At 39.1% G+C, this 22,244-nt stretch overlaps 7 protein-coding genes across 22 annotated transcripts in view; 5 read left to right on the forward strand and 2 right to left on the reverse strand.

Annotated features, from left to right (window-relative positions):
• Nucleotides 1–22,244, reverse strand: part of LOC128262736 (dual specificity calcium/calmodulin-dependent 3',5'-cyclic nucleotide phosphodiesterase 1) — a 111,625-nt gene that overhangs the window by 31,829 nt on the left and 57,552 nt on the right. For 11 of the 12 annotated variants that reach the window (XR_008268373.1, XM_052997200.1, XM_052997194.1 and 8 more), the window contains one exon: nucleotides 703–972. Coding sequence is in view for 9 of the 12 variants with exons in the window: in XM_052997194.1 (XP_052853154.1) it covers nucleotides 703–972 (270 nt within the window). In the remaining 3 variants the exon portion in view is untranslated. Of the gene's footprint in view, nucleotides 1–702; nucleotides 973–2,692; nucleotides 2,796–22,244 lie in introns of those variants that run through there. The other variant, XM_052997199.1, reaches the window with a different exon arrangement.
• LOC128262740 (serine protease inhibitor Kazal-type 2-like) lies at nucleotides 4,074–4,730 on the reverse strand. The gene has a single exon (XM_052997212.1). The coding sequence runs from the start codon at nucleotides 4,448–4,450 to the stop codon at nucleotides 4,214–4,216; it is 237 nt and encodes a 78-aa protein (XP_052853172.1). The 5' UTR covers nucleotides 4,451–4,730; the 3' UTR covers nucleotides 4,074–4,213.
• On the forward strand, nucleotides 5,092–5,232 carry LOC128262743 (uncharacterized). Its single transcript, XM_052997215.1, has one exon. The coding sequence runs from the start codon at nucleotides 5,098–5,100 to the stop codon at nucleotides 5,230–5,232; it is 135 nt and encodes a 44-aa protein (XP_052853175.1). The 5' UTR covers nucleotides 5,092–5,097.
• Nucleotides 5,451–5,793, forward strand: LOC128262742 (uncharacterized). The gene has a single exon (XM_052997214.1). The coding sequence runs from the start codon at nucleotides 5,457–5,459 to the stop codon at nucleotides 5,682–5,684; it is 228 nt and encodes a 75-aa protein (XP_052853174.1). The 5' UTR covers nucleotides 5,451–5,456; the 3' UTR covers nucleotides 5,685–5,793.
• LOC128262741 (serine protease inhibitor Kazal-type 13) lies at nucleotides 5,921–6,482 on the forward strand. The gene has a single exon (XM_052997213.1). The coding sequence runs from the start codon at nucleotides 5,989–5,991 to the stop codon at nucleotides 6,220–6,222; it is 234 nt and encodes a 77-aa protein (XP_052853173.1). The 5' UTR covers nucleotides 5,921–5,988; the 3' UTR covers nucleotides 6,223–6,482.
• LOC128262738 (maltase 1) lies at nucleotides 9,813–12,840 on the forward strand. Its single transcript, XM_052997208.1, has 3 exons — nucleotides 9,813–11,053; nucleotides 11,115–11,461; nucleotides 12,129–12,840. The coding sequence occupies exons 1-3, from the start codon at nucleotides 9,863–9,865 to the stop codon at nucleotides 12,343–12,345; spliced, it is 1,755 nt and encodes a 584-aa protein (XP_052853168.1). The 5' UTR covers nucleotides 9,813–9,862; the 3' UTR covers nucleotides 12,346–12,840.
• Nucleotides 13,165–18,393, forward strand: LOC128262737 (maltase 2-like). Of its 5 annotated transcripts, none has more exons than XM_052997206.1 (7): nucleotides 13,165–13,284; nucleotides 13,644–14,805; nucleotides 14,886–15,036; nucleotides 15,617–15,812; nucleotides 15,871–16,011; nucleotides 17,848–17,934; nucleotides 17,990–18,235. In XM_052997206.1, the coding sequence occupies exons 2-7, from the start codon at nucleotides 13,666–13,668 to the stop codon at nucleotides 18,135–18,137; spliced, it is 1,863 nt and encodes a 620-aa protein (XP_052853166.1). In that variant the 5' UTR covers nucleotides 13,165–13,284; nucleotides 13,644–13,665; the 3' UTR covers nucleotides 18,138–18,235. The 5 variants fall into 5 exon arrangements, with proteins under 5 accessions (XP_052853166.1, XP_052853164.1, XP_052853163.1 ...); XM_052997204.1 differs by lacking the exon at nucleotides 13,165–13,284 and adding an exon at nucleotides 18,248–18,393 and having other exon boundaries at nucleotides 13,358–14,805; nucleotides 17,990–18,171; XM_052997203.1 differs by lacking the exon at nucleotides 13,165–13,284 and having other exon boundaries at nucleotides 13,358–14,805.

Raw genomic sequence — 22,244 nt, forward strand, 5'->3', positions numbered from 1 at the left:
GACAATTTAGTTTGATATCAGTTATATACTGGAATCTAATTTGGAAATCAAATTTGTTGTATTAACCAAATGCAGAAATGAATATATGTTGTCTTGAGCTTTCTGCAAATTTCCAAAAAATCAGATCGTAGTTCATTATAGTCTTTAATGTTTAACCAAACTTCTAACAAAAAGTCTGCTTTATTAAATTTTTGCAAAATATTTTAATATACATGCTGTTTAATTTAGTTATGGAATGATAACCAATTTAAGTGGTTTTTAAAAACTCATTCCATTTGACTAAAGCTCACTAAATATTAATCTTAAATTGATTAAATAGCCTTGGCTAATTTAAATAGTTTTTTTTTTTTTAAATCAATTAAATAAATATTTATTAGTTTAATTGAGAATTTGCTAATTTTAATAGGTTTCACAAGGCCACGATTTCAATTAGCCAATTCAGTTCTTAACCGCAACTGTCCACAAAGTCCTCTCCTATCTAAATTCCTGCAATTTCCGAGCGATGTCAAACCGACTTAGCCACCGCAATCTCCGCAGCTGGTGCAGCATGGATTATGCAGGCGGTGCGGTTTCCTGTCCGCTACTCTAAATGGAAATTATAATGCGAATCAGATGATGAAATATGCAAAAAACGAGTAAAGCACAAACACACAACAGCGGGGGTGGTCGGGTACATAATGCCATGTACTGCACGTTACTTACTTGCCACTTGACCATTTATTGTCGCATTTGAGCCGCTGCCACTGAGCTCAGAGACTGTGGGACTGGAGGCTTCCTGGGCTGGCGTACTGACGCCACCTGCTCCTCCGGCTCCGGCTCCAGTTCCAGATCCAATTGCTGCTCCAGCTGACCCACTCGCCGCACCGCTCGCTGCACCACTGCTGCTCGATGCCGCACCACTGCTGCCGGTGGTGCCCGCCCCAACACTGGCCTCGTCCCGCTTGCTGGGCAAACTCTCCGGCGTGCTGGCAACTGCAAAAGTAATGCAAAACAGACTTAGTATCAAGGATTTCTCGGTAATGTTATCCCTGTACTTAAACACAGAACAAATTATTCAAATATATTTAGACCTCCCAAATTAAAAAAATTTAATCAATTTTCATTTTAATGGAAATTTCTGCGATTAAATTGGGAATTTGTAAATAATACATAAGTAGTTAGTTTTTGTTTAAAAGCCAAAAATATATAACATTTAAAGAGCCCCATTCTTTACGTTTTGTCAACAAAATATTCTTAGTTTAAAAAATTTCTCATCATATCGCAGAGATATTAGCACTGAAAGACGCTTTTGATTATAAATGAAGGAAAAGGTAGTTTAAAGATCCCTGAAAATAAAGAGTCATTGTTCCCTAAATAAAAAACAAAGATTTTCTACTCAATGGATAATATTATTAATGGAAATTTGTGTGATTGGATAGGGAAATTTGGAATATTCCATAATTAAAATGATTTACATAATTTGTAACACAACAAACTACCCATTGAAGACTTTGTTTGGCGTTTGCTGAATAATCTAGTAATTGACAGTTAACTTTGTTGTATAAAATATAAAAATGTAAATATACTGGTAGTTTTACAGAAAAAAATACGAATCTTTTAAAAAGTAATTTTCACTTGTTTATCTCTCCTAATTTTTTTTTTATTTTTAAAAATGTTGTTAACCAGTTTTAACACATTAAACGTCGATTTTAAGAGCTCAGTTTCCTCTGTGTGACTTAAGTCTTTTCAGCAACCAGTTCGCAATTGTATTGACGAAAATTTAGATCTTTAGTATCATATAGACGAAGTAATAGATTTTTTTTTAGTGTATACACATGTGTAACTGCTCCAACAGGTATCTGTATGGCAATCAGTATTCAAACTATCTCTGCTTGTGTACACATCTATGTGAGCCCTAAATCCTTTTGTTGTCTTTCAGTTCTTGCAAATCCCTTCATTCTAATGCTGTTGGGCTTAGCTAAAGTGTATTTGTGTTGTGTTTTTTGTTTGCGTCTTTGGCAGAAGGGTAGGAAAAAGTTTTTGCGGATTTTGGTTATTGAAAATGCGTATCTTTGACTTTAAGAATCGTTTTAATTTTAAGGGAAAGCTGTTTCATAAGATACACAGTCGTAATTGTCAAAAAAAAATTTAATTTTCCTTAAATAAAAAAAATTCTATCTATAAATATTTATTTTGCTTAACATATATAACACGTTCTTTTAAATATAAAGAGGAATCCGCAACCATTTTTCTTGCGCTTAAGCTTTTTCTGCTTCATCTTGTATTATCCGCTCCTTTTATTTGGCCAGGCTTAGCCGCCTCTTTTGGCACTACAAGATTAGATTGAAATTGCTTTTGTGCCTTGAAAGGATTTTATTAGGCCAAGCTAATATCGTTTCTTTATTGCGCACGTTGCCAAGGTTAACAGCTGCGCGCTACCAGCAAACCAGGGGCATAATAAATGTTTATTTATGTATAGAAAGAACTCAGTTTTATTCGCTTATTTTGAATAATGCGTATACGCCACGTGCTCAAAAAAACGTTAGCCCTAAACGGACAGGAACACTTGAAAATTGTGTAAATTATAGTAATCTGTTAGTGGCAATACATATGTTAAATATTTGGTTTTTATTTTATTTATTATGACAAGTTGTCAATAATCAGGACGGTGTAAAAAGTCACGTTTTATTTATAAAACAAGGTTTGAAATTACGATTAAACGTTGCAAATCTGTAGTTTTTCCGACGAACTGTGGCTTGCGAAGGGTGCTGGTTTGGCTTATTATCTATAATGAGTGCCGACCGGTTGTGAAAGCTCCAGTCTTGCCCAGCCAGTCTAACACTAAAGCCATGCGTTGCCTAGCTCTGATCGCACTCTGTCTGTTCGCTCTTTTGGCCCTGACCGCGGCCCAGGAGCCCAAGGCCTTTTGCCCATGTCCTCGCAACTATGATCCTGTCTGCGGATCGGACTCCGTTACCTACAGCAACCTGTGCGACTTGAACTGCGCAGCGAAAAACCAAGGACGTGAAATTACGGTCGCTAAGAGTGGAAAGTGCTAGTAAGCGGAATATGGAAATCAAACTGGTTGTAACCGATACACATGTACAATGAAAAGTGAGAAATAAATACTTGGCGATTGTGAAAAAATGTGTAAATACATTATAATATTCTAGCTAGGGCTCAGCTTTTAGTGTACTTATATAAAACTTGGAAAACATTTATGCATCTACAAATAAGGTTCTAAAAGGGAATTTTAACTATTTCTTTTCCATTCCTAAGCCTCTGCAAAACTTCAAACTTGTTTATTTACTTTAGATTTTTTTCAAGTGGTAAAATAATACTTTAACTAAAATGAAAAATAGATTACTTTCCTTGTGGAACTCGATTTCTATGTATATTCTTTTGATGTTTCTGTTATTGACCCAATTGTTTAACGACTTTTCTTGTTGGCTTGGATTCTATTTAAACAAATGTTGCCATAGATTTAGCAAAGCAAATAAGGCAACAATAATAATAAAAAGTCAAACCAGGGCTGCGTACATAAATTGGGGTCGCCTGGTTCTGTAATTGAAAGTAACCACAGTAAAAATATACATTTTTTAATAAACAAAACTATTTTTTATTTTTTTTTTGTCAGGCTAAGAAACTTACCATGAAAAAGGTTAAATATTGTCAACAATGCACCATGACTCATAATTCATTAAGGTTATAAACATTTGTGAACTTAAAATAAAAATATATAAATATATTTATTTTCAATGCAAGTTTATAGTTTGCTTAGTGCCTTCAATATTAAAATCGTATTTACCGAGTAATAAAAAAGCCTTACAGCTCTTTAAAACATTGTTTACCTTACTCAAAACACTGTAAAAGAAACTATGTTAAAAACTGTAACACAACTTTAAGGTATGACTCATAAATTATAAATTTCCAATGCGTGCATGGCATTCTTGGGTATCTTGAACCACCAACCACCTAAACCAACCACTCGATACTATCAGATTCGCAAATCGCTGCAAAAATAGTTATAAGTTTTTCCCAGTGCTGCGCCATATACGATTCGTATTTGCGATAAGGTGTTGAAACGCTATCAATTGCAATGCCAAATGCTCTGGCTGATAAGCTGATTTATTTCTTTATATTCCACATTGATGATTAATACAAGGCACATATTTTATTTGATTTAATATATTTCTGGATGTTTCTTTGGTTTGTTGCAATCGGGAATTTTGGACTAGCAGTTTCCGGATCTAAGTATGCCCATGCTGCGTCCCTGGCGTTCGACTTTTCGGCGCTTGCAATCGAATTCGCAGCGATTGGGATATGTGTTTAGGTCGCTGCCACAAACGGGATCGAAGTTCCTGGGGCAGGGACAGAATTCCTTTTCCGCGACATCATCATCACTGCGAATTGGCGACACGGCGAGGGCCAGGAACAGGCACAGGGCCAGAAGAATGCTCAGGAATTTCATGCTGACGAGGTTAATCCACTTGCTAGACTGATTCGACACTGCTGCTCGACTTCTTTTCCAGACAATGGAGCTTTGGCTTCGATTTGCTCGCTTATCTTATCAGTTATCGGGGTGCTTTGGAGTTGTGAGTAGAGAAGTTTTTATAGTGTGATGACTGGTAGTATGCCGTAGAAATGCGAGCTCAATTAGCCGAGCCTAGTTCCAAGAATTAACCTTGCTAGATATATGCATTGCAAATTATTTGAATAATTTATGGGCCTTAGCCACTGTCAATTCAATTACTTACTTAGCTTATCGCGGAACCAAACACGCAGTTGTTTATAGTTAAGTAAAAAAAAAAGCTCCGCGAAAAGCTATAATTTACTCACTTTGCTAAAGAGCTTTTCCCTCTTTTCTCTCTGCCTTCCTATCGGCGATCAGGTGGAAATTTCCCCTCTCTGCAAAACATTTACATACACATTACTCTGCTTTTTTTATATGAGACCCAGTAATTAATGGAACGCCACTCTTTTTGTCAGGCAATTTACACGACGCCGCTGTCTCAATTCAATTTCAATTGCAATTGCCATTCAATTTCAATTAGTTGAGCTGCTCAGACCCTGGGGAAATTTGACTAAGTCTTATCCAGTTGTGGAGTAAGTGCCGCCATGCGAGGTCTATTTCTGAGTCTTATGCTCTTGCTCTTTGCCATAGCGACTTCACGGGCCCTCAACTGCCAGCCGTGTAAATTACTGGAGGCCCGCCAGACACATGCAAACCAAACCCACACGCAGCCAAAGTGAGAAAAGTGAGAAAAGAGGGAGGTGGGGGGGAGCGGTAGCGTTGCAAAAAGAATCAGCAGCTTGTTTGGCTAATTAGCAAAACTTACGCACACACAAAGGCACCATCTTATACCCAAACTCGGAAGAAACAACGATTCCGACACTCAGTCTCAGTTGAACACTCGCAGCGAAGTGTAGTGTACCCCCCATAAATCTCATTTGTTTAAGAGATCCACGGAGCAGAAATGAAGTGCCTGGCTTTGGTGGTCGTCATGGCCATTTTGGTCGCCCTCTTTGCGGGATCCTCGGAGGGCAGCTATTGTCCCTGTGACCTCAAAACAAAGGGGTCGGAGGTGTGCGGCTCCAATGGCGTCACCTTCAAGAATCGCTGTGAGTTCGAGTGCACGCAGCGAAATTACAAGAAGCTTGGAAGGATCCTAAACATCCGAAGCGATGGGCCATGCAATTTATAGAAATTTGTCGATTTTGGATACTAATCAAGCATATTTTTCATACGAGTATCAGTGAGTCAGCAGTCTTCTCCAATTTAAATTGGAGTGCTGTGAGATAATATTTTAAATTTAATAAATTACTATCAAATATTATTTACTCTTATCAAACATAAAATCTTTGTTTTAATCTGTTATCAGTAATTACTTTATAGCTGAGATAGTCCAAATAAATTTAAACAAAACTCAGTCTTAGCTGAACACCTGCTGGAATAGGACAACGAGTTCCGCATTTTTCTGATATAATAAGGACTTTCACAGCACAAGTATGAAGTGCCAGGTTTTGGTGGCTCTGTTGGGCCTTTCGCTTATACTTTTTGGGGCATCCACGGAGGCCAGCTACTGTCCCTGCAACCTTTTGAAGGCGGAGGTGTGCGGCACCAATGGCGTAACCTACAAAAACCGGTGCTTTTTTGAATGCACGCAGCGGGAATACAAGAGGCTCGGACGAAATCTAAACATCCGCCGGCTGGGATCTTGTCAAGATAATCGCTATTTTTGAGTTAGTCATTTTTGCTGACTCAAACGGATATAATTAAAAAGATTAATTAACTAAATGGTCGACTTCTGGTTGCTTAAAACACATTTGAAATGCACACTTGTCAAAACTAGAGATTCCAAGTTGTTGTGTTTAAATCTTGCAAACTAATGTAGCAAATAATTCTTAAATATTCGTATATGTATATATTTACAGGTTCATTGAGTATATAGTTTAAAGGCAGCAGAATTGTTGCACAAATGATTAAAATGTTTATGAATTTATTTTTGTTTACTTGTTTAATTTCAAAGGTATTATCTAAGTCGTAATTAAAAACAAAAGCTTTTCATTCCCATTTTAAATCTGATTCTCGACGAGGCGCATCGGACTGTATTATATGCAAATAACGCCATTCAATGCTAATTAAAAGCTACTTCGAGTGCGTCATCACCTTAGTAAATCAATTGGCGGCATTTGAGGCAGAGCTTGTTGTCATTGACACTTTGGGTGGAGCTGTTTCTCGAAGGCGGTTCTGGCACCGTATTAACAGTCGCCTCACGCACATCAATCAAGTTTATGCATAATTAATCGCTCGCCAGCATTTATTCGGTTTCCTAGGGGATTGCTGATGGCTGGGATGTGATTTATTAACTCTGCACAGCGGCCTGACTAATTGAAGCTCAATACGTGCGACACAAACATCGAAATTGGGTGCAAACAAGCCACCCACTCCACCGGACCAATACAATAGGCCAAGTAATAACAAGACCCACAGCAAGTCTAATAAAGGTAATGCCCACAATTATGCGATGAGGTTTGGCGACTACTGTTGGTTTTATTACAGGAAGCTGACAGCTGCAGCCCGGAATTTGGTTAGCCAGAACGTTATTAAAAAGATAATAACGAACGGGTTGAATCACGGCAGTAAATGGGTTTTATCTCAGGCGGGGTGAGAAGACTCGTCCAAATTAGAGATTATACAACTGACGAGACAAACAAGACAATTCACAATAATAAGTTTGCGAAATAAAAAAAACTAAAAATGACAACAAAATTCATGTTTGTTTTAATACTAAGATTTTAAATTTTTGTCCATAAAAGGATTTTATATTATTACAATGTGCTTGAAATTTAAAAATTTTACATTTTGTTTTTCTATGTTACTTACTTTTTTTACTTACTAACTTACCTTACTATTAAACGATTAGCTGACTTAATTTGTGCATATTAAAGTTAGTAGTTTTTTTTATTAGATATGTAAAAATTAAGAACATTAAGTGTTTTCAATCATTCGTTTGTTTTTAATCGTTTTTACTTTTCATTTGGCATTTGCTTTCTTAACGTAGAGAGATGTTAAACAGCCACAATCGTTATAAAAATATGCAAAAGTAGCCACAAAAATATAAAATAAAACGAACAATTTGCTGATAACTTTTTTAAGTTTTTTTCTATGCTACTTATACTTATTATGTACAAAAGTGAGCCAATACCGAGAGTGTTATATCAGTCAGTGTCTTGACTGACAGCTTATCTAACAGAATCGTAAGTAGATAATATGATAATATTCCGTCAAAAGAGGATTTCCCCGACCACAGCCATAACAATAACAGCAGATAGTAAAGGTTGGATTGGCTGCAATCGGAAAAACAGGCAAGTAAACAGGGATAGATATGCGGAAATTTACATGTGGAACCTACTTATGACAACGACAATCTCTACAGACGACAACAAACCCGAATCGCTCCTGCCGCTGTCGTTGTAATCGATTTGTGATAACAAGTATTTGATAAGCGTAAACGTATTGACATTAAATAGCAGCCCCTCCCCCAAAATAAAAAGCAAAGAGAGAACCCGCCCGATTCAAATTTGTTGATGCTTAAGGGTTGTCAAAGATATAAAAAATGGATTGGGCGGAAAAGAGGAAAATGCGACTGACGAAAAACCGAAGCATATGTTTAGGCGCGTGTGCTAAATTCGTAAATATCTCGGCCCACCGGCTAAGTGGGAGCTGATTTTTAATATGCCAAGCTGTCGAAGCACCCGAAATTTCCAGATATGATTAAATATTTACATAATAAAAAATGTAGGCCGTGTTTTTATTTATTCGAGCTGGGAGGAGCCCCAAAAGCCAAATTGAAAAGTGCTTTAAAAAAAAAAAAGAATTCCTGCCTCTCAGAATGTTTTAACACAAAAGGCTTCTGCCGCCTCTGAATCTCGTCCTTTAGCCGCGCGAAGGCAATTCAATCAGCGTCGCGACATGAAAGGCAGTCCCCGTTGTCCTGCAAGGAGCCCACAGACAGGTAAGACAGGTGAGTGAGGGCTGGCCCAGTTTGGGGAGACATACGGCGGATTAGCCGAAGCTTCTGAAAGTGGATGCGGATCCCCTAAAACATTTCGCCTTAACTTTTCACTTTCACCCCGCCCTTTTCACCGTGGGTGCGGCCTCCAAATTACAGCTTTGATTTCGCCGGCAAAGGAATCTCAATGCGAGCAGCCACGCCCCCTGTCAAACCCTTTTCATGTCGTGGTGAAAGCTAAGGCTAAATTATGCCGAGTCTGCTGGGCTATAACATAAGTGAAGACTTCTGCACACATTTGTGCGCGAATTTCCAATACACTTTTAGACAGCCAGGAGCACACGCACTCGCAACCGCAGCATCTATAAACAATGGCAGACCTTTGTTGCTGCTAAAATGTTTAATTAAGCTGCCAGATTCAGCCTGGTGTAAGTCTGCAGGGGGATTGGCTGAGGGAAGGGGGTTGTGTTCCATTTGGTCACGCAACAGAAGTTGCGGTTGAAAAGCTGATTCGCCGTATAATTAATGGGCGTTTGTGAAGTTTTGGGCCTTTTTATTTTGATAAATACAATATAATTTGCTAAAATTTTTTTTAAGTTGGAAGTCAATCTGAAAATCTAGAACAAAATGAAAAATCTGTTGATTAAATATAGTATATATTTATACAATCAACCAATTAATATATTTTATATTAAAATATGGATTAAAAATTGAATTACAATTGTCTCAGTAATTCTTGCTAATTAAAATAAAAGGAAAAGATACGCCAATAAAATTTAATTTAGGTCCAAGTCAAAACATCACAAATTGTAAAATCGTTTAGTTTCTAAAATTTAATAATTTTTTTTTAATATATATATATATAAATATATAGATTTATTCCTTAAAAACATGATGTTGAATTATAAAAAAATGAATGCATTCAATTTAATTGTTTTCAAGAGCATACAATATATGGTTTCTTTTGTTTTTAAATTTTATGATTACCCTAAGGCATTGTTCAGTTCCATTACAATTGAGCTGCATGAAGAATGTAATTTACTTAAATATCGTAGCCAAGTATTGATTTACTTTCGATATTTCTTTCCGTCCGTTTTATTTTTCGATTGTGTCAACTCGAAAATTAAAAAAATGTTCTTCTGTTTGGTCAACTGGCCAGTGTAAAAGCTTTGTGGAACAAAAAAAGTTTAAGTGTTTAATTCCATTTAAACACTCTTCAAAATGCCACAAAAATTGGTCAAATATTGGAGCGATAAAATCGCCAAGTCAAATAAACAATACCGGAATTGTAATGCCGGGGGGGCAACAGTATAAAAAGCCGGCCAAATTGGGATGATAATAGAAAACAAGCTTGTTTGTTGACCGCGATGGGTGTAGTAAAAGTAGTTTTCGTGTTAATTGTGTGTCTAGTGGGTATCCTGGCCCACAATCATCAGTCCAAAGAGCAGGATGCCAAGTACAATTGGTGGCAGAACGAGGTCTTCTACCAGATCTACCCGAGATCCTTTCAGGACAGTAACAGCGATGGAATCGGCGATCTTCGGGGCATAACTTCTAGGTTGCAGTACTTCAAGGACACTGGTATCACCTCAGTTTGGCTGAGTCCCATCTACGAGTCACCCATGATGGACTTTGGCTACGACATATCAAACTATACGAACATTCAGCCGGAATATGGAACCCTGGAGGACTTTGACGAGTTGATAGCCAGGGCTAATGAGGTGGGCGTTAAGGTCATCCTGGACTTTGTGCCCAATCACAGCTCGAACAAGCATCCCTGGTTCATCAAGTCAGTGGCTCGAGAGCCGGGCTACGAGGATTTCTATGTGTGGGAGGATGGAGTACTCTTGGAGAACGGCACTCGAGTGCCGCCCAACAATTGGCTGTCGGTCTTTTCCGGATCCGCCTGGATGTGGAACGAGGAGCGGCAGCAGTTCTACCTGAGACAGTTCACCTACGGACAGCCCGACCTGAACTACCGAAATCCGGCCGTAATCCAGGCCATGGACGATGTAATGCTGTTCTGGCTAAACAAGGGAATTGCCGGCTTCCGCATCGATGCCATCATCTATATCTACGAGGATGCTCAGTTGAGGGATGAGCCGCCAAGTGGCACCACCGATGATGCCAACTCTGAGAGCTACTTGGAGCACATCTATACCAGAAACCAACCGGAGGACTACGGTCTTCTTCAGCACTGGCGGGAACTGCTGGACAACTACACGGCCAGCCACGAGGGACCCGTGAGAATAATGATGAGCGAGGGTTACGCCTCCGTGTCCCAGCTAATGGAGTACTACGAAGACGCGAATGGAGTTCAGGGACCAGAGTTTCCCTTCAACTTTGACTTTATCACCGAGCTGAATGCCAACTCGACAGCTGCGGACTTTGTGTTCTACATCTCCAGGTGGCTCATCTATATGCCGCATGGTCATGTGGCCAACTGGGTGATGGGGAACCACGACAATCCTCGAGTGGCATCGCGATTCGGTGAGAAGACAGTGGACGCCATGAATATGCTGCTGATGACACTGCCCGGAATTGCCATTACCTACAATGTGTGTGTATGGACACCTATCTGTTTGGGGTTTGCTTTATTGGCTGTACCTTACATTTCAGGGCGAAGAGTTGGGTATGACGGATTACAGGGACATTAGCTGGAGCGATACCGTGGACCAGCCTGCCTGCGAATCTGGCATCGATAACTACAAGTGGGTCTCTCGAGATCCGGAACGCACACCCATGCAATGGAGCAGTGATCCCAACGCTGGATTCTCCACTGCCGATCGCACTTGGCTGCCTGTCAATCCCAACTACAAGGATCTGAATCTTCGCAACCAGCAGCAGGCGAGGCAAAGTCACTACAAGATCTATCAATCCCTTCTGAAGCTAAGACAGCTGCCGGTTCTCAAGAATGGCACCTTTGTTCCAGAAGTAGTGAATCGCAGGGTATTCGTTTTCAAACGGTGAGTACTTATCAAATGTTTCTGAATGTGTAGTAGTGAAATATTAACACTGGTTAAATGTTAAAAAAAAGCTAAGTAAATTAAAATCTTTTGTACTTTAAATCAAATAGGAACTATTTTAAATTTAATTCTTTCTTGTCAAATGTTTCGGAGTGCATAGTGCTAAAATGTTTACAATGGTTAAAAAATCTAAGTAGTAGTATAGAAATCTTTCTCTAAATCAAATAGGAATTTTTTTAAATGCAATATTTTTCACATTAACTAATATAATATAATGTTAATATGCATTGTATTTAATATTATGGTTTAATATTTTATTAAATAGTTAAATATATTGTGTTGAATTCAATAGTACAATAGAATTTTTAATTTAATTTTATGTTTTTATTTGGAAGTTATTTTCGAATTGAATTCAGTAATTACTTGATGCTTATATTTTTACAACATAATGGAAATACCCACACTCGATGGTATCTTAAATTAAACCATTAAAAGCTATTATTTTTTTCGAATCGTGATATCAAGTATTCCACCTGCTAGAAACTAAAACTAAGCCAGCATATTTTAATTTGTCTCCTTTTGTTGTCCTGTATAATCAATAATTAAATAATTATTTGTTATAAATTAATTAATTATTAATCTTATTTTTTTCTCATCTCATCTGCAGTGAGCTGAAGGGCGAGTACACTCTGCTGACCATCGTAAACGTGAAGAACCGCACTGAAGTGGTCAATATCAGCCACTATATCGATCAGCCTAATCGGCTGAACGTCCTTGTTGTGGGCGTGGATTCGCAGCACAGGGTGGGGGATCGGCTCAAGGCCGAGGCCATCGAACTGGCACCCTACGAGGGCCTGGTCATTCAGCTGAACAAGCGAAAGTAATCCACACACTACTTGGTATTCAACATTAAAGTACTAGAAAAAAAAACTTTCCAATTGTCACAGCGGAGCTTTTCTATTTTCGCATTTGCATGTACATCGAGTTTTCATTTCGTTTAACAACAAAACACATTTCCACTTACATTAGTGCTTCGCATACATTTTAATTGAATTGAGAGCACTTGGTGTCTGCCCTTTCTCGAATTGAAAGTCGTATTTCATAATTGTCGTCGGGAATTTTTGTTGACCCTTTTGGGGTTAAGGGCAGCTTATAAATGGTGGCACATTTAATTAAATTTCCCTAAGAGAGATGACATAAATAAATTCGGTTGCTGATGGACCCTACTTTGTTTTGTCAATTATTTTTTATATAAATTGCTGTTCAAATCAGCTGTTATGAACCAGATGAGCAAGGTGATTAGTAAGTGATTTTAAAGCAAAAAGTGTTATTTTCTGGCGTTATCTCATTTAGTAATTAGTTCTTTTTTGCGCTGATTTTATAATTATAGTTGTCAAGAGTAAATTTTTCAATCTTTATATATAGTGGGTTATGTCAAGCCTGAATTATAGCAAACGATTTGTCAAATTACTTTAAGATGCAGGTAAAAAGCGAACACCTATTTTGTCTTTAGTTCATCGTTTTGCAATAAGCGTTATTCATGTATGCATGTGTTTTGTTGGCACTATTAATATATTTTGTAGTATTTTTATGTAGTGTTGTTACATTAAATTGTTTAATTAATGATCCCTTAAATATTTTGTTTACCACCCTAGCGCTTTATACAGCATGATCTGCTTCAATTGGTTTGTGGATCTAAAGCTTGTGATCAGCTGGTGGCAATCACGTCCACAAAAGCTTTTATTTCAACGCCGGCAGCTGCTAAAAACTCTTAGTTATGTGGAAAATTAAAATGCTGTTTAGTTTACTCTGATTTCTTTGAGGTGAGCACAGTGACTTTGGTCTAGATCGGTCGACGACAAATTCTATAAAAAGCCTTAAATGCTTCCACCCATCAGCCGCTATAATATACATTTGCTTGTTAAGTGCAATGTGCCGTAAAATTGGGAGAAACAATTTTGTTTACTCATTTAACTCGCGCCGCAATTTGTTTTGATTGGAGCTGATAAAAATCTTCCACTGAATAATAGGCTGATAATTAGACAACGACTAATGCAAAAATTATTTTAATTATACGGCAGATTCGCTTTAAAAGTGGCTGCCAAACTGGCAAATCGCGAACACAACGAATTGAAAACTTGGCCGAAATGCTCGCTCCACTCATCCAAATCCTTCTTTTTAGTCTGCTAAATTCCGGCTCCACAATGGCCGGTCTGGTGAAGAGCGAATCGGAGGACTTTATCGACTGGTGGCAGCACACGGTCTTCTATCAGATCTATCCGAGGTCCTTCAAGGACAGCAATGGCGATGGCATCGGCGACCTGCGGGGCATCACCTCCAAGCTGCCCTATTTGGCGGACACTGGCATTAGGGCCACTTGGTTGAGTCCCATTTTCCAGTCGCCCATGGTCGATTTTGGCTACGACATATCGGACTACAAGCAGATCCAGCCGGAATATGGCACCATGCAGGACTTTGATGAGCTCATTGACACCGCCTACGAACTGGGCATCAAGGTCATCCTGGACTTTGTGCCCAATCACAGCTCGGATCAGCATGAATGGTTCAAGAAGTCCGCTGCCAGGGAGCCTGGCTACGAGGATTTCTATGTGTGGGAAGATGGCATCGTGCAGGAGAATGGCACTCGAGTTCCTCCCAACAACTGGCCATCGGTTTTCTATGGTTCTGCTTGGGAGTGGCACGAAGGGCGCCAGCAGTACTACCTGCACCAGTTCACCAAGGAGCAGCCCGACTTGAATTTCCGAAATCCCAAGGTAGTTCAGGCCATGGACGATGTGATACTCTTCTGGTTGAACAAGGGCGTGGCTGGCTTTCGTATTGATGCAGTGAATCATCTCTTTGAGGATGAATCTCTTAGGGATGAGCCGTTAAGCGGCAAGTCCACGGACCCTCTGTCCTATGAGTACACCAAACACATCTACTCGAGGGATCTGCCCGAGGTCTTGGAAATGGTTCAGCATTGGAGGAAACTTCTGGAGGACTTCAGTGCCAAGCACCCCGAGAAACCCACACGCATCATGATGACGGAGGCTTATGCCGGACTCACCCAACTGTCGGACTACTACGAGGACGCCAACGGGGTACGGGGCTCCCATCTGCCCTTCAACTTCCACTTTATCACGGACGTCAAAGGCGACTCGGATGCGCGTGACTATGTCTACAACGTGGAGAAGTGGCTGATCTACATGCCGCGCGGGCACGCGGCCAACTGGGTCATGGGCAACCACGACAACCCGCGGGTCGCCTCCCGATTCGGTTCCGCCAGCGTGGACGCCATGAACATGCTGCTGATGACCCTGCCCGGCGTCGCCGTCACCTACAATGTGAGTTCCCCTTTGGTTCTAAATGGCTGGGTGCCCTTGGTTTTCGGTTTTGGTTTTGGTTATCTTTCTTGCTGTTCCAGGGCGAGGAGCTGGGCATGGAGGACTACCGCGATATAAGCTGGCAGGACACGGTGGATCCGCCGGCCAGAAATGTGGGGGAGGAGCACTACAAGGAGGTATCCCGGGATCCAGTGCGCACGCCTTTCCAGTGGAGCAATGAAAAAAATGCTGGTAAGCTTGTACTAAAAATTAAATACTTTTATTAAGTAATTATTGTGAATAATTTATTAAACTTATTATTTACTTTGTGTTTGTTTCCTAAACTTTATAAAAAGAGTTTCAAATATGGTAGTTTTTTTTTTAAGTAGCTTGCAAACTAAAAATCAGAAACTATATTCATAAAAAACTATTATTTTAATTTAAATTTAGATAAACTTTATTTTACTTTAGTTTCATCGCAGTAAGATGTATCAATTTGTTTAATGCTAAAATATGATTGGTATTGGACTTGTAAGTTCGAGTTCATTTTTACATTTTTAATACTATAGAAACGATCGAACAAATGTATCTTAAAATCGACATAACTTCGTTGTTATTACTTGAGGTATATAGTCGTTTTAAAGAAAACTACCTTTTTTATAGCTACATATAAACTTCAGGGTGCCTAGTTTTGCTTTTTTTTTCATTTATACTATCACAAATGCTAAAAGTCAGACTCTGAACTTGCACGACACTTTTTTTCTTGTATAGAAATATATTATTTTGTCTTATTTTTCGATGAATAACTCACAATTTCCCTCCATTCGTTTAGGCTTTTCCAGTGCCCCCAAAACCTGGCTGCCAGTCCATCCCAATTATCTGGAACTTAACTTAGAGGCCCAGAAGGCAGCCCATAAGAGCCATTATCAGGTTTACAAGGACCTTATTGAACTGCGAAAATCGGCCATTATGCGTTTAGGTCGTTTTAACATCGAACCAATTTCCCGTTGGGTCTTTGCCTTTAAGCGGTGGGTGACCAAATTAAACCCTAAAGACAATTTGATTAGTCTGCTGGTTATTTTGCAGGTCCTACCCCAATTTTGAGACGATAATTACCATCATTAATGTGAGCGACAAGGAACAGTTGGTGAATCTCACGGAGTTTCTCAACCGGCCAAAGAAATTGGTTGTTGAAGTTTCCGGAGTGAATTCCAATTATCAGCCTGGGTAAGTTCGCCCATTCGATTTCCGGTCATTCATTTCCCGCTTTACACCGAAAAAAACACAAGAAACTAAACAAAACTAAAATCAATCTGATCCAAGAAATCTTTGTATATATTAATGTTTTTACTTAAGCAACGTTAGAACATTTTGATAAAGAGTTTTGAGGCTGATTTGGTATAGACCGTGATAAGTTATATTTTACTTAATTTTTAGAGCTTTGCAACTATTTTTGAAATTTAAAAAGTATGCGAAGTTAAAAATAAATTAACAATTAAATGAAGATAAAGGTTAATGGTACTATTTATTATTATTATTTATTTTAATTAAATAATTATAATAATTACAGTTTTTGTTTTAAAAGAAAGATGAATTGAGTTTAAATTTTAAAAAATTTACCCCTTTTGTTAAATTCATTTAGCTTTGGCTTTCAAATGAAATCAGACCCAAATTTATCTGTTCTAAGGTAAAGTAAAACATTTATTTTAGAAGTTAAAGTATTACAGCTCATATAATTTTAAAAATATTTAGATATTTAAAAGTAATGAAATGTTGATCTACTTGAAAATATATTTTTCGACATTGTTCATGCTACATTTGACACTCTAACTTGACACTCATTTTCTCTGTGTATTCCCGCTGCAGTCAACCCCTTGCCGCAAGTGCATTGTCCCTGGCCGCCCGCGAGGGTATCGTCTGTCGGCTCGTCTAGCCGGAACGGGATTAGAGGAATTACCAGCCGATGGCGGCCAACTTTGCTCTTTAATTGCATTTCCAGCTCAAAGTGTCACGCGATTGAATACAAAATGGGGGAAAATTAATGACCGTCGAGCGGCTAGTGTGTGTGTGTTTTTCGTTCGAGCAGGATAGATTGAATTTAACGCTGTCAAGTGCTAATGAAGGCAAGGGGGGGAAAAGGGGGAAGTGTGGCTCGGGCACCGGATCCGGGTCCTGACCGGAAAAAAGTGGCCACATCGTCGCCAGTTCCTGGCAACTTGCCCAGCATTTTGGCCGCTGCTGATGTTTGTATTTCACTCTCGCTTGGCCAACGTAATTTTTCATGTATGGAAGGAAAACACACCCACGGTCCCAAAAAAGATTTATGGAAGTGGCGCAGATTCCTCCCACCATTCCGGAAAACGTCGCCAAGCCGGGATCATAAAATATCACATAGAAAAGTTTTTAAATGTCCTTTAATAACTGAATTAAATGCTTGAGAATGGCAACTATCGCAAACTTGTTGGAAACTTTTGATTGCTTCAAGCTTACACAAACATTTTGCCAAAACTGTGCAGTTGTTTGGATAAGAAGAAAATAGTTAGGAATTGTAGAACATGTTATGCCAATTTGTGAAGTTCTATTAAATTTTGTTTGTTAAACAAGTTCATTCTAGACAAACTTAAATTAATCTTTGCGTTTTACAGATTTTTAATAAAAAATGCCAAAAGTGGTTTTTTATGCATATATGAATAGCAAAAGTTAAGAAGCAAATCCTTTTTGGTTTTTAAATTAAAAATTCATAAAGAGTATAAATTCGTACCAGCTTAAGAGTTGAATGCCGTTTTAAACAGTTTTACATTTAAAACCAAAAAGCTTTTAACGATAAGTTTATTTGCATTTAAAGTAAATTAAAAATTGCTTGAGGCTTAACAGATTCACACACAAGTTTAAACATTTCATTGCCAATATGCCACGTTGAACAGAGGGTCTCATCGGATTAAGAATATACATATATATTGCTGTCTTTATGCCCCGCTGCATTTCATTTCGTGCTCTTTTTTTTTGCCTGCCTGGATCGGGAATCGAGTGAAGTATTAAATATAGACTATTTGAATAATTCAGCGACAGCATTCCGGTCGAGGCTACTGGACTTAATCTGCCACCCAAAAGCGGATATGTGTTGAGCGAGCGGAGCTCGACGGTAATGAGGTGAGTTCCGCCCGTGGATATGTTTTTTTAAAACATTTTCCAAGCGAAGTGACAGTGATAATGTTCCTGTTTTTAGCGAACAGCGTCGAGCCTTGGTAAAGCAGCTCGTCAAGTCGGCCAATGTGATTTTGGTCGCTCTGCTGGTCTACAACTTGTGGCGTCACAAATGGACCAAAGTGAATTTCAACCAGCATCGGTTATAATTGATTTTCGGCGTTCCCCGGACGCTCGCCAAATGTATGTGATTGTGGTGATAGATTGATGGATTGATTAATTAATTAATAAAACGAACGAACTTAAATGTCATTAACAGTTGGCGGGCCTAACGACTCCTGAATGTGGCCAATGGGAATTGCAAATTTAATTTCCTCTACCGGCGGATCTGTCATGCGGCAAGAAATGTAAGGGGGCGATGGTGATAGATGGGTTTTTCCGTTTTGGCAAGGACTATGATGGGGAATTGATTTCCAAATGGTTGCAGTGATTTCGATTAAGCATATATATTTGTAATATTTATTAATCGTTTTAAGGGAAAAACGTTGATAATGTCAATTAGTTTTGTAGCATATATTTGGGTTCGTCCAACTTTAACACATTTCGTTTCTTAGTAATTATTTTACAGCTTACGAATTAAAGTTTAGTAACTAATTTGTTAGCTGAACTTATAAGAAACTGAAACTACTTCGGTTAAATAAATATCCACAATGGCTCTTATTCCTTCGTCTTAACTTGGTCATCCCTCAATAGTATAAAATAGCCGAGATTTTCCTCGTTTCAGTGTCTGTAAAAACCCTTATCTTCCTGCTAAGCTTTTGGAACTATGCGATGGCAAAAGTGTTATCCTGCGACAGAAACTGCATCCCTCTATATCACTTTACAAATTCGGTCTCGGGTCGGAGAAGAACTATTTTTTTTTGTTTGTTTTCAGCTGCACTTGAATACTAGGAAACTTGATAAATTATATTTGCCTGAGAGACTTTGAAGTGAGTTCAGCTCTGAATGGGGAAAGTGCCAACAATCGTTCTTATTCAATTTGTTGCCGCTTTCAAGCAGTTTCGCGATTTGCAAGGACTGCCGCAGTTGGCAGGCGTCTCTGCGAATTTCACGCATTGATGCCTCCGTACAGAAGGCATCCTTCGAAGCTGACTAGTTGGGCCATTGACAGAAGCCTGGGCAACAGAAACAGCAGCACCAGGAAGCGGATATGCCAATGAAATTAAACCAAAGTGCCTGCCAATTTACCAGTGCGGAAAGCTGGCAAAGACAACAAGCACCCCTATGAGTGAAGGATTGACTGGAGCGTTCAGATTAGCCAGGCAATGTGTTCTGAGATCCATGACGTATATGGTCAAAATACTTGTTTGGATTATCCTTTAGTTCTCAAGGCAATTATATGTTCAATATTCTTTTAGGTGAACTTAAAATTCAATGTTCAAAGAATGCTTATAGATAGGCCCCAAGTTAAAAATACAAATAAAATTACAAGACTCTTTGAAACTTCAATCAAAAAACCAAGTTGGAACCTTTAAAAAGTTAACTAGCGACTGAAATTCGCAGCCTGCTGAGGAGTACTTAAAAAGTTTAAATTACATTTAAGTTTACTTAGTGAAACTTCAGTGCGTCTAACTGAAAAGTGCCCCAAAAATCTGGGCGAAATTCGGTTGCAAATTATGGCAAGAACACCTTGTCGAAATGCCAGGACAACGACGTCGCGCAGTCTGGCTTTTGTTCTCTGACATATGAGCAGCAGGCAAACAGGGAGGACAAACACACTCACACTCACACACTGGCCAGCGAGTGTGTGTGTATGTGTGTGTGTTAAAGCCTTTGTGCCAGTTAGCCAAATTGTAGAAAACATGGTGGAAAAGCTCTGACAGGAGGCGGTGCACCTTGATGCCAAAAGTGGCATCCTTTTCGCCAGACTTTAGACGACCTTTCGGCGCGCGTGTTTCTGCAGTTGGCAGCAGCCATTTTGGACTCTGCCTTATTTAATGTTTTTTGTTATTTTTTTTTTTGTTTCGACTACATATATAGCACTCTTCGCAGACAGTCGCTGGCGCCGCTTTTAACTGTTTTAATTAAAAAATTTCCAACGTTCGGGCCATTGGTAATCATTTTTATGTCGTCTCTGCTTTTGTCTGTGCGTTTTTCGAAGGGTTTAACGAAAATTGATTTTAAGCCTTTTTTGCGTTTTATTATTATGGCTGTCGCTGACACTCGAAGGAAAAAGTTGGCCCGCAGAGACTAAGGCAAATTGATTGGCAATTGAGAGGCCATTGCCAAAAAGAAAACACAGGGGGTACAGAAAGGACACAGAGCAGATGCATATATTATCCTTTAAAGTATGCTTTGGCCAAGGCAGAGAGGCAAAATTCAATGACAATAAAACTTTATGTTCGCATGTGTGTGTTGGTTGAGCTGTGCCCTTGTCGCATTCCTTAGCATTCGGAGAATTTTTGAGCGTTTTGTGTTCGAGCGGTATTTATGCAAATTTTATTAAATTTCCTTGTCGCTTTTGGCCAGAAAGGCTGAAGTACGAAGCATTTTAGCTATGCGGTCCCCATTGCCACGCCTGAGAATATGCCACTGATTCTGGTAATTCACGATTGGAAGTTTTCTTCCAGGGATCCAACCCTGAAGTTGTGGAAATATTCTTGAGTTACGCGTTAATTTGGGTTAAATTATAACTGAATGGGTTTCTTTTGAGAAAAGTTTTCTTTTCTTATCTTGAGTCCCTGGGGATCAGTTAGCCCCTAGTCCATCATTATTAAATGCCTAAATTGTACAAAAATTAATCAACTTTAAGGGGTTGGTTTCAAAATTAATTTATACAAATAATAATAAAAAAAAACTTAAATTTACCATTACCATTTATTTTAAAATGGCCTTTGTAAGTTATAAAGTTAGTTTATTCAGCTTTATTTTTTAGGACTAAATATATTATTATTTCATGAGTTATAATTCGATCGAATCTCGACGTCTCTTAATCGATCTTAATTAATAGCTTCTATTACTGCTTCCTTTGTTCTTGTTAAATTTAATTACTAAAAACCCATTTTCCAAAATTAGCCAATGGCCAAAAGGAAAACCCGTTGAACCACAAGCTAAATGAGCCACTTAACCCTTTTCTTCACGAGGAAAGGGTTTGTGGGAGAGAAACATTTTAAATATAAGGAGAAGGACCATCTGCTGTCTGCCGGCACATCAATTAGACTGCTGCCTGTGGGTCGACGTTGTCGATTTTGTCGATGCGTCCAACTTGTCCGCCGAACGCTTGATCAGCCAAGCGGTGCCTTCGAGCAGACGAGCACCTCGTCCCCAGAACCATCCATCTCCGTCTCCGTCTCCATCTGCCCCATGTCAGACACGCCCCCTTGCAGAGACGAGGCAAACAAATCGAGGGCCATAACCAGCAAAGGGGCTAAAGACAAAACAGCCGCGACCAGGCCGACAACAACAAGTGTAATATGTCAATTGAAGGACACTTCCAGCCAAACACTCGCACACACACACACACACACACACACACACAGGCACACACACACTCCGGTAAACCCTTGACTATTTATTGCAATGCTGTCTGCGCTGTCGCCGCAGGATATGCTACGGATATTTGCAAAATATTGCAGCGCCCATAAATTGAAACCCAAAAGGACAAGCCAGGCGGACCGCCAAGCGACTTGGCTAAAAAGGCACAAAAGGAGGCCCCCAAATGGGGGGGGGCGTGGCTTTTGGGACTGGGGTTCAAGCAAGAATTGGCCTGGCTTTGTCTCAAAATCGCCGCACGATTTGTGGCCACTACGTGACCGGGCAAACGAGCCACCCCAGGACATGCCAGGACATGCCAGGACATTCGAGAACTCAAGGGGGCTGTGTGCTGTCGACTGCGGACCTGACCTTGGGCCAAAAGAATTGCCAATAGTATTCGGGCCCAATGTTTAATTTTTGTCTGTGCTGGCTATTTCGATGGGAAAGGAAAATAAATGCGATGGTGGATAAGGTTTAAAATATTGAGGATTTTCAAGAAATTAAAGGATTAAAGCTTTTGGGTAGCCAATTCTCATTATAAATTCAATTAAGTTTAGGTTTTTGGTATTATTTATGAATGGTCTCCGACTTACATGGGCTAAGGATATTTAAAACATCATGATACTTATACTTTTTATTTTTGAGTTAAAAAATTAACTTACTTAGCACACTGAGTTAAAATTAAATAAGATATAAAAGAAAACAATTCAAAAACAGGTCCTTAAAGTTTATCAAATTATAAGTTTTAATAATCATTAAGAACTGAATAGAATTAACTTACA

The sequence above is a fragment of the Drosophila gunungcola genome, unplaced genomic scaffold (genome assembly GCF_025200985.1).
Source record: "Drosophila gunungcola strain Sukarami unplaced genomic scaffold, Dgunungcola_SK_2 000001F, whole genome shotgun sequence".
Classification (NCBI taxonomy): Eukaryota; Metazoa; Arthropoda; class Insecta; order Diptera; family Drosophilidae; genus Drosophila; species Drosophila gunungcola.